This window comes from Aptenodytes forsteri, unplaced genomic scaffold, assembly GCF_000699145.1.
Source record: "Aptenodytes forsteri isolate BGI_AS27 unplaced genomic scaffold, ASM69914v1 Scaffold185, whole genome shotgun sequence".
Taxonomy (NCBI): domain Eukaryota; kingdom Metazoa; phylum Chordata; class Aves; order Sphenisciformes; family Spheniscidae; genus Aptenodytes; species Aptenodytes forsteri.
The window spans coordinates 2,414,525-2,425,201 of NW_008796214.1; the positions used below are offsets into that span (position 1 = coordinate 2,414,525).

The 10,677-nt window shown below is 42.4% G+C and overlaps 1 protein-coding gene across 1 annotated transcript in view; it reads left to right on the forward strand.

Annotated features, from left to right (window-relative positions):
* Positions 1 to 9,986, forward strand: part of CFAP36 (cilia and flagella associated protein 36) — a 21,806-nt gene extending 11,820 nt beyond the window's left edge. Inside the window, exons 8-11 of the mRNA XM_009288484.1 lie at positions 1,831 to 1,957; positions 7,155 to 7,324; positions 7,754 to 7,909; positions 9,509 to 9,986. Of these exons, the coding sequence (XP_009286759.1) occupies positions 1,831 to 1,957; positions 7,155 to 7,324; positions 7,754 to 7,909; positions 9,509 to 9,595 (540 nt within the window). The 3' untranslated portion in view covers positions 9,596 to 9,986. The remainder of the gene's footprint in view (positions 1 to 1,830; positions 1,958 to 7,154; positions 7,325 to 7,753; positions 7,910 to 9,508) is intronic.
* The last annotated feature ends 691 nt before the right edge of the window (positions 9,987 to 10,677 follow it).

A 10,677-nucleotide genomic window follows, 5' to 3' on the forward strand; every position in this document is an offset into this window, starting at 1 on the left:
TGCGTGCTGTACATGTTCCCTGTCGTGCTGTTTATCACCGCTGGGAGCTGGATCAAGGGTATCATTTTGCTGCGCTGTGTAACACTGGTTTATGAGATGATAAAATTATTGGTTGCGAGACTAACCTGGTATTTGTACTCGGCGTTGCCGTCATCTCTGTACCTTGGGAGCCACCTTTTGGAAACTATTAATAATTACACTCTTTACCTTTTCTCCTTGGGGAACCAATCTATGGGGGAGGCAGGGAGACACTTTCCCCCACTCCTTTACCTTCCCTTTCTCCTTCAGGCTAGTTACAACAGCTCTTGAGAATTTTGAATATCTTTGGGATGTTCAAACCAGCATGGTCCTGTTGCTATGTCTCCTGAATGTGGTTCAGGTCTTGTTTAAGGTTAAACAATTATTTATGAATACCATCCAGAGATGTACCCCCACGACAGGCACCGTGGCTACTCCAACCCCGGCAGGCAGCTGGGCAGGGCAGGGCAACTGAATGTCAGCGGGGACTGGCTAAATTGCCAATCGTTCAGCAACTGAGAAACAAATTGAAATTGGAACCAACTACAGTGGAATCGTGGGAATAAACCTCCCCTTCAGTGGGAAAACATATAAAAATAGCTGGAATTGTAGGCTGTTTCAAGAATCGCTCTTCTATTCTTTTCTGTCATTAGGAAATTGAGCATACTAAATTTGAAAACAGAAAGCACTGTTTCTTCAGCCTGAACTGACAAAGGAAACCGCCTGGACACCCAGTGTAGCTACTACAAAGGTCAACACTTATTGCCAATCCTACTCCCCAGTTCAGCCCCACGCTAGGTGCAGACGATAGCTATGCTATTGAATGCAAGTCCTAAACGGTTGGGATAGTCTACCAAATTAAACCTCTCTCCCAGCGTCCGACGCTGTAGAAAAGTGGTGACAAAACTCTTCTTTCCCATATTACAATGATAGATTCCAGGAAATGAGTCACCTGTTGTGGATTTCTTACAAAAAAACCTGGAAACTGAAGCTTTGGCTCATTTTAAGAATTCAAGTTGTATTAAGATGCAGGTTTATCCAAATCTTTATAGACCAGCCAAGAATATCAATATTCTTGATAAACAAGCCAGATTACAGAGGCCCCAGTCAAGTTCACCTGGACAGAGAAGGTGATAGTTATTGTTCAGTAATACGTTTTTGTTAGAGAATGTTTTAATACAAAATAGTTTAATATTTTGATGAATGCTGGGGAGTTCTGACACGAATTAGACAGTTGATGAACAGCATAGACACTCTCTGGGCAAATCCCTGCTGGCTGTACTATTTTGAGAGGTGGGTTGCATTGTCAAGATTTCCCAGACAAGTGTAGAAGTGGAACAATAGCGTTGGAGATTATCCAGACCTGTTGTTTCCATTCAGCTGATTATTTCTCTGTTTCTGTGGTAACTTCGGTATTTGTTCCTGGTTCCCTTACTGTATTGTATTTTTCTGGTGGACAGAGGTCTGCTTGAAAGTCACAGGCAAAGCGTGGCAAAAACCCCTCTACATTATCTATTTGTAGCTGGGAAACAACATACCAATTTACCTAATATTCTAAATTCTGATTGTTGGGTTTGAACTAAAATAAAAAATGCTGACTTAGGACTATAAGCCAGTAAGAACCTTCCTATTAGTAAAACAAAATAAGTAGTTTGCTTTTGTTCACTTTGACAATGCAGTATGTAGTGTAAACAACACAATTTTAACTGAAAGTTCTTTTGAGAGCTTGCTTTGTGTTGACAGTTTAATGCCTGAAGTACAGTGCCAGGAAACGTAATGCTTGGTTTTGTTTGTTTGTTTTTTTAATTTAAGGCACGTGATAAACTTAAATCACCAGATGTTACCTACAGTTTTCCAGGAGATTCGAGAGAAGCTGTAAAAGTTAAGGAATCCACTGAGGGAGCTGATGATTCTGAAGAAACTCCAAAATTTCCACTAGGTAATTTTCTGGGAAAGTGCAATGCTGAGTGTGCAATGTGATACTATTTTCAAATTATGGAAGAGTCCACTCATACCAAGATTTTAAGAACTCGGCTGGGTAAGGCTGCGAGTAAACCATCCTAGCTTTGAAGTTAGCCCCGCTGTGAGCGGGGTATTTGCACTAGGTGGCCTGCAGAAATGCCTTCCAACCTGAGCTGTTTCATTATGCAGTGATGTTATAAGTTATCTCCAACGGGAGGAGAAATACAGGAGTCTAACGGCAGTTTTCATCTTTCAATTTACTGTGCTTCTGCCACCATTACTGTTAAGAACAGTATGTTCCCTGTAAGCAACTATGAATCATTTACTTTAAAAGTTATGCTTTCTCTCCCTGTGTGGCCATTATAGATTTAATTCATAATTGTACAACATTTCTTGATAGCAATCAAATGTTTCTGAGGGAACCAACCTTAAACTGTTAAGATTCATTCAAGCCAAATTGTCAGACCGCCAAACTGAATCTTTTTGCCTTTGGTTCAGATTTTTGTTACTCATTTTAACTTTTTCAATTTTACATTTTTGTTTTTGAGTGGGATTGTGACACTTACCAACTTACAATACCAAGGAGAGCTCTTTTAAGTAGTCTCGAGCTTTACCCAAGTTATGTAGTGCAAATTGTCTGAATTGTTTTGTAGATGGTTATTTACTGGAGAGCGTGACCAAGCCAGTGCTCTCACAGGGAGGAGAAAAAAAGGAATCACTGGTTGTGATGGAGGTGCTCTCGGTATGTTTGTCTTGCAGCTAAAGCACAAGGGTGCTGACCTGTTCAGGAACACAGGAAGATTCTTAGGTGATACGAAGCATGTATATGTGTGTATGTGTGTATACATGCACACACGCACATAGGTAGGTATTTATGTACACACACATATCTATGTATATAGGATATACATAGGTGATCTTCAAAAACAGGTTGCATCTCAGTGGGATTTGCTCTCTTAGGAGTTTGTGAAAAATTTGTAACTTAATATTCTAAGGTCACTTCCAAGAATATAATTCCAACTTTGGGAAGTAATAGTCTGCGCTGTCTTCAGTTACATTTTTCCTGTGTCTAGTACTTGTTCTTTGTATGCATTCATGCTGAAAGTTTTCGTATCACAGACACTTGAGCTGGATACTTTTAGCCTTGGTAGTACCTTTGGGGCCTACTTGCTCCTTGCTTTTTCATTTGATGGCCATTAACAGATGAAGTGGTTGTAGGACCCCCTGTTCTTTTAAAATGAGTTAGTGTCTTTCACATTAGGAAACAAAGAATAAATTGTATCACTGACCTTTTAAATATCTTCCCCCCCCCCCCTTTTATCCCTTCTGTCCTTGTGCTGAGGTTTTGTTACATTTGTTTGAACTCTTCTCTCCCTTCCACCCTCAGAAGTATGCGGGTATACTTGCTTTCTTCTCTTCTCCCAGCCTGCTTTTACTCCTCTTCTTTTTGCACAGTTGTGCCACCTTGCAATGCCGCTAAAGACACACTAAACTGTGTCTATCCTGCAGTGGCTGTTTTCCTGTTTCAGGAGGAAGGCACATTCCTAGCAAATATTCTGTCTGCAAGACTTAATCCTGTGCTTGAGAGACAGGAGATCTGGGAGCTCAGGAGTCAAGACTTCTCGGCACTGAGTGCAGCCCTTCTTCTGTGCTGTCCAAGTGCCTGCTCAGCTGGTGCTGAGCATCACTAAACTATGTCTATCCTGCAGTGGCTGTTTTCCTGTTTCAGGAGGAAGGCACATTCCTAGCAAATATTCTGTCTGCAAGACTTAATCCTGTGCTTGAGAGACAGGAGATCTGGGAGCTCAGGAGTCAAGACTTCTCGGCACTGAGTGCAGCCCTTCTTCTGTGCTGTCCAAGTGCCTGCTCAGCTGGTGCTGAGCATTCCCATGCCCTTTAAATGCCAAAGAAGAGACAGGTCTACAAAACGTTTAGCTCCTTGGAAATCTTCATCCTTGTGGAACTGGCATCTTGTGGCAGCATAGCTGTCCAGAGAGGCTACTGAGAAAGTTTGTCACAGTTTATCCTCCGGTATCACCTTTTCAAAAAGTGGTTTTGGGTGGTGGCAAAAATCAAGGAGAATCTGTACTGGGAATCATCTTCTTCCAGACCCCTTTCTCACACAGAACTGAGGACTGGCCTCCAGACCAGCCTGTTGTTGCCTGCTTCCAAAACACGGGCTCCCAACTCAAGGTTCATCTCGGATAATGGGATCATATCCTCTGCTTGACTTGCTTCCTCTTGGTGCCAGATACGACTCTGGGAAGGGAAACAGCAAGAACTTTTCACTAACAGTCCGTGAGTGACTCTAAGTGGCAGAAGAGCTGCTCTTCTCTCACCTCGGTTGGTCCCTGACCCCCACAGCCCACCAGACCTGTGCTCAGATCCCGGCTCCATGTTCTCACTCATAGGGTTGCGTTACTGAGGAACAGGACAGCTTGCCTGTCTCAACCCGAGCATGGGGACAAATCCCATACCTAGGGAGTATCGGCTGCCTCGGCAACATGGCCCTTGCACGAACCCAGTTCTCGGAGTTGGGAAAAGGAAGAACTTTCTTTCCTTCGTTTTTCATTCCCTCCAGTCTGGCATACATTTCTCTTGCCTCAGATACACAGTGGATTTATTATCTTTTGCTATTTCCCCTTCACCTTGAGACCCAAGATTTCAGTTTGTAGACCCCTTAAAGTTTTCCACTGTATAATGAATTCAAATTTAATGGTCGTTGCCTTAATTTTCTTAATTTCACTTTGGTGAGCCCCTTACATATGTACATATGTAAGTTTACAGAATAAGCTTGCAAAATCATTCGTAGTTTACAGAATAAGCTTGCAAAATCATTCCTCCTGTATTTTGACCGCCCACCTTGTTGCGGTATGGAGAGATCAGAAGGGGGAATTTCATAGTAAAGGTCATGCTCAACATCTTGGAGTGCAAGTGACCTTTCCAGCATTCTTGGAGAACGCTTCCCTTTCCGGATGCCTGCAGGGCAGCTACTTCAGAAGTTGCTCTCGTGTTTGCACCGAGCTGTGTGTATGGCGCGGATAAGAAGGACGCGGCATCTGCTGGAGTGGTCCCGGTTGCTTGTATTTTGAGAAGATTCTGAAGTAATCGTCCACATGGAAAAGAATGTTGCTTAGTCGCCCACAGTGTGAGTGTACATATAGGCAAGTTCTCGGAGGAGAAAAACGGTTACGTACCAGTAACTGTAATTCTTTGAGCTGCGTTGTCTATTTGTACGTTCACTATCCACCCTCCTTCCCTTCTCTTCTCAGTATCTTTTCAGGTTCATGGGTTAAGTGACACTGAGGGTCCTATGATCACATCTGCAGGTACTGCTAAGACACAAACATCTCCAGCTCGAGTGTTTGTGGTACGGACAGCAACAGTGTAAATTTACATACACCCAACACGTTTCAAAGAACTGCTTTCTGGTAATTAGCTTTCCTTAATCATCGTCTTGGTGATGGGGGTAGGTATTTGGCATGCAGCGTGTGTTTTTTGCTCCCCCCCGCCCGCCACCTTTTAATAGGACAGCTATAGCGTGAGGATTTTTTCCAGCAGTTTTAACTCTGACCTCTCACAGTGCCTCTAAGAACTTTTATCCATCACAGAAAGACATTCTTTGGAGTGTCAAGACTTCCAGCAGTCATATTTCAGGGAAATGCAAATTCTTCAGCTTGACCTTTGTTTTACATTTCTGTCCTGGTTTGTTTTCCATACTTTGAATAACATTTCCTCTCCCTTGCTTTTCTCCCTACCTTTTCACAATTACGTGTCTTGGAATTTTCTGTACTAAAGAAAGCAGCAATGTTGAAGAGCTAAACGTATATTACTTGCTCTAACTTCAAAAAACCATTGAGTGGTGTTCACCCTGCGCTGGCTTCGGTGGAGCTAGCTTTGCCATCTGTCCGGTAGAGACCAAGGAGAGTACTCGTACCTTAATAGTCATGCAAGTTATTTCTCAGCATTACAGCAAAAATCCATAGTCCAGCACTGTAGAATTATACTCAGCTACATTCAGTTCCGTGTATCAACTTGGATATTTTGGATAGACTCAAACCGACCGAACACAGTAAAATCTGTATTTCACTACCTGTATTTTCAGGCATATTATAAAACAGTCAAAAGCCTCTTCAGTTTTAATAAATGTATAGTAGGAGCAGCAACTTACCTTACTCGGGAGTAGTTGTAGGTCAAGTCGAGTCTTAGTAAAGTTCTGCAAACATACCCTGCTCTGCAGTCCGGTGACTGGAGGGGCTTTGCCTCCGACGTCGGTAGCCGTGATGCCACCTCAGACACCATGGAGTTCGGCGGGATGCAAGGCAAAACTAACCTTGGTACCTGCGGAGATAGGAAAGGCGCAGCTGGAATCAGTACAGGGTTCCTTTGTCAGCACAGGCAGCATTTGTCCAAGAAAAAAGCAAGAGGTGAACAGGGTATCGTGTAGGACTGACCTTGCACAAGGTGAAGGACTTGATAGGAAGACACCAGAAGTTGCCCGGGCCTTGTTTGCGCCATGGCTGCCCGGAGCTCCCCTGGCACCCAGCAGCCAGCCCCTCTGGGGCTCTGAGCCCCGCCAGGGTCAGAAGCCTGCTGGGTTCCCACGGTGTCCTCACGCTGGGGCAGGGCTGGTTCTGGGGAAGGGTAACTGAGCTGTGTCGGTGTAATGCTTTGCACCTCTTGAGCTTCGCTTCACTTCCCCCCCCCCATACAAGTTCACTTAAATACGGTGTTTTCCGATCCTTTTCTCTGAAGCTGAAAGCTGAACCAGTACACTTGTACTTAGAGTTGGCTAAAGTGCACCTAATTAGGTGCCGATTACCGGCTCGCCTTGCCAAGATGGAAATTGAAGGTACGATCTTGGTATGAACTGACTGTTGGAACACTGAATATGAAGTCACGTTCCAAGCATTTGACGATTTATAATTCATTGCAGGAGAGGTACTTACGATGTAAAGCATTATTTAATTGCTTTCATAGTGCAAATACAACATCTATGTTTTTTGAAAAAAAGTTTTATTAATAAGAAGGGGAGAAATGTGATTTTTTTTTTTATGTTTTCCGTTTCTTCAGAAGAGACATCTGGATATTGGAAGAAACGCCGATTTATTTTTTATTTTATTTTATATATTTCTATTCTTTCTAATTGTTTTCTGTGTAAAATTGCTGCTTAGAGGAATCTCGGAAATCTGCGAGGGAAGACTTAAAACCGGTACGGCCATTACAAAAAGGAACGGAAAGCTTACCTCGGCCGTCTTGTACCAAAGGGAAAGACGACAGTAAGAAAAGGTCAGCTGGAAAATGTTCAGAAAACGCAGTGCAAAAAGCTGGGATGAAAGGACCTGTAAGTTTTTAAAACAAACAAGAAAAACCCCCAAACTTAAAACTAGAATGCAAAAAGACAGGATTATATTTAGGATACGTTATTTAAGACAGTATTACATTTAAATACATATTTTCTATTATTGTAATCAGGTGGTTTTGGTTTGGGCTTTTTTTTTTGTTTAAACCAGCGTGCAAACACTGTTTTATGGTTTTTGCTGGTTTAATTTGCATAAAGTTCAGATCATCGTTCCAGTTTTAAAATAGAATTCAGTATTCAGCCTTTGTCCTGTGATGATTTCTTAATAGACGGCTTGAAACTTCAACTTGGATTTTTTTTCAGCTAGTAATTTTGGAGGCAAATATGATGTAAATGCTTTTCTCTCACAAATACGTAACAAGCATACCAAAAATTAATTTCAAAATCTATTTAAAAAAAAAAAAATTCCAGAATTTATCAGAACTTGAAGAACAGCAGCTGAAGCAACGAGAGGACTACCTAAAGAAAAAACGAGATATGCTGATGGCTACGAAGAAGGAGTCAAGAAATAACGTATTGTTACCGACGAACACTGACCAGAAAGAAGAGGAACCATCTCCTGCAGAGGTGAGGGACTCAAACGTTCTAATCATCCTGACCGCTTTGTAAAAGCACAGATGATTTCAGTGAAGATGTAAATGTTGCTGCTGAATAGTGTAGCAGGATAAAAGCAACAAGTGGGGGAAGTAGAGAGGACGTATTTTCAAGTTACCGTTTTTGCAGAAGCTTATGGGCTAGAAGTTTCAGTGATGAAGTTAGCATTGTTTTGCTTCAGTATCATCAGATCCTCATGATAAATTTGAGTTTAAGAACGGCTAGAACGCTGGTTTTCTCCTAATTGTGACCTACTGTTTGGGCTGCCTTACATCCCTGGGATTCCCCCCCCTGCCCCCAGCTGAAACGGGAAAAACATTTTTCTTTTGCAAAGTCTTATTTTACAGAGGTACCAAACGCGCTCTGTTCTTTCGATCTCTTTGGAGAGTTTTGTGCCCATTTCAAATGAAGAAATCCTCGATTTCTATCCATCAGCCGAAGCGACATGCTGATGATACAGTTTAGAAAGACAAGGCACTCTGAAGGCTGGGTGCTGCTCTCCTCTATCCAGTTGCCTCCAGTAGAAAAAAAACAAGTCTGTGGGAGGGTTGGGAGCACAGGACAGAACAAGAACGGTGCGATATCGGAAGAGGTACAACTGGCAGGCAGCCCATTCTTCAAGGTCTTTTTTTGTCCGAAGGCTGTTCTCCGTCCCGAGACGTGAGTGCAGTTACGTAGTGAATTAACCGATACAGTCCTGGACTTTAAAACAAGCAGTAAAATCACAAAAATCCTCGCACCGTGGGGATGACAGAAAATCTGCTTTGGGGGAAAAAAGTAGTACATCTTATCAGGGAAAGAAAGTACGGACATAAAACCCCCAGAATCCTATGACAGGATAAAGCCCTACCACTCTAGAGGTCTTTATCAGAAAAAAGCCCCCATTTTTTCTTGTTAATCATTGTTATGGTTAGTGTGACTTCATGCGTTTACCACAAATAGATCTGATCTACATTCATATGAAAAGAAATGCTTGAAAACACCCAACACAAATGAGGAAACTAGTGGAAGACCTTAAAACCCACACAAAACAATGGGGTAACACGTTAAAAAAAAAAAATTACTACTCTTTTTTACAGAGCATCTGCTTAAAACCAGAGACCTTCTGTTGCCTCAGGTATTTCTCAAGAGTTGCTGAGCATTTTATTACGCTCAGAATGTGCCCAAAATACTGTTGACTGGGGAACTTCCAGCACCACAAAGCAGCGCCAGTTGAATTTGAGGTTAGTCCTCTCAAAACGATCGGCGCAGTGCCGTGGTAAAAAGGCAGACTGACGTAAAGAGCCAGTCATCCACGTCCTGGGATCCGCTTCTCAAGAAATGGAATAAGAGCTTTTTTTGGGGTTGTTTTTTTTTTTTTTCAATCATTCTGGATGGCCAGCGAGTTTGAAGGACTGCTGCTGCCGCCGCAGCCGCGGGTTGGCAAGTGGTTATTGGCTGCTCCTGTTAGAGAAACTGTGTGTCAGGTACCTGATCGGGCTCACGCGTCTGGGTAGCGTTCAGCGTCAGAAGTCAGGGTCCCGACAGGAAAGCCATGCAGTTTACTGCAGTGTTTTTTCACTTTGTTTTTAGGAAATGTCAGAAGAGAAGCAAAGATTACTACAGAAGAGGAAGATGCTTGCAGAAAAACTGAAAGAGGAAGTTATTAATAAGCGGTAATTTTAAGAGGCTCATTCAGAACCCAAAAGTATGTTTTTAGAATAAATTATATAAATAATAATTGAATGGATTAGTTTTCCAATACTATGCTTAGTTTTATAGAACTTTCAGACAAGCAACTCGGTACTTTATATATAAATATTTAAAACTACACTGATCGACACTACACACGCTTATTTTCCAGAATGCTGGAAACTCGCCGACTTTCACTGGACCGTGTTCACGGCGAGGCCATGTAACAGCACTGCAGCATACAGATGTTTTGAACTACTGGCCTCAGCCACTTGGCGTCACGTAGAACAAAAGCAGATATGGCGACCTGTTAAAATAATTCCTTTGTGAACAGTCCTGAATGAGTTAGAAATTTTAACTTTTTTATTTTTAAAATTAGAGACCTTTGTTCCTTTTATTAGAACATTATAAATAAATTACTATTTTTCAGCTGTGCAATGTAATAAAGCCTAATTTCACACGGAAGTGGCAACTCTGACCATCTTATTTTCAAGAAGGATAATATAGCTGGGAGTCGAGACTTTCACCTATTAACTCTGGATTACATCGTTTTACATACTGTTGGGGCACTTTACCAGTGTCCTTAGGTCCAATTTAAGTGCAACTTAAAGTAAAAATAATTGCTTTGGTTGCAGAGCTAGGGGTGTCACGAGCAATTCAGTTTCAAAGTAGAAATCTTTTAAGATCTTGTTTACTGGTTTGGCTTTGACGGATGGAAACCGGAGCAGGGAGGGGAGGCTAGCGTTTGCACCGTCATTACACGGCCGACTGCAACAGTAACTCACAGTAAAAGAAACACAACCCGACCAATTCCGGTTTCGTGTAACTTTTTATTAAAATAGCATTTATAACTGATACATGTTGGCAGATGTTCTGTTCTTTTCCAAAAAGATTGGTAGTGGAAGGACCCCGGGCAGGGGAACACGGCTGCCCGCAGGCAGAGCCCAGGCAGCACCGACCGGGTCAGACTGGGAAACAGCATCCACGGGGGCGACGGCCCGACAAAAGCCAGTTGAAGGGAGCGCTGCCTGTCACCTCCTACAGGGATTTTATTTATTTTTTTTTTAAAC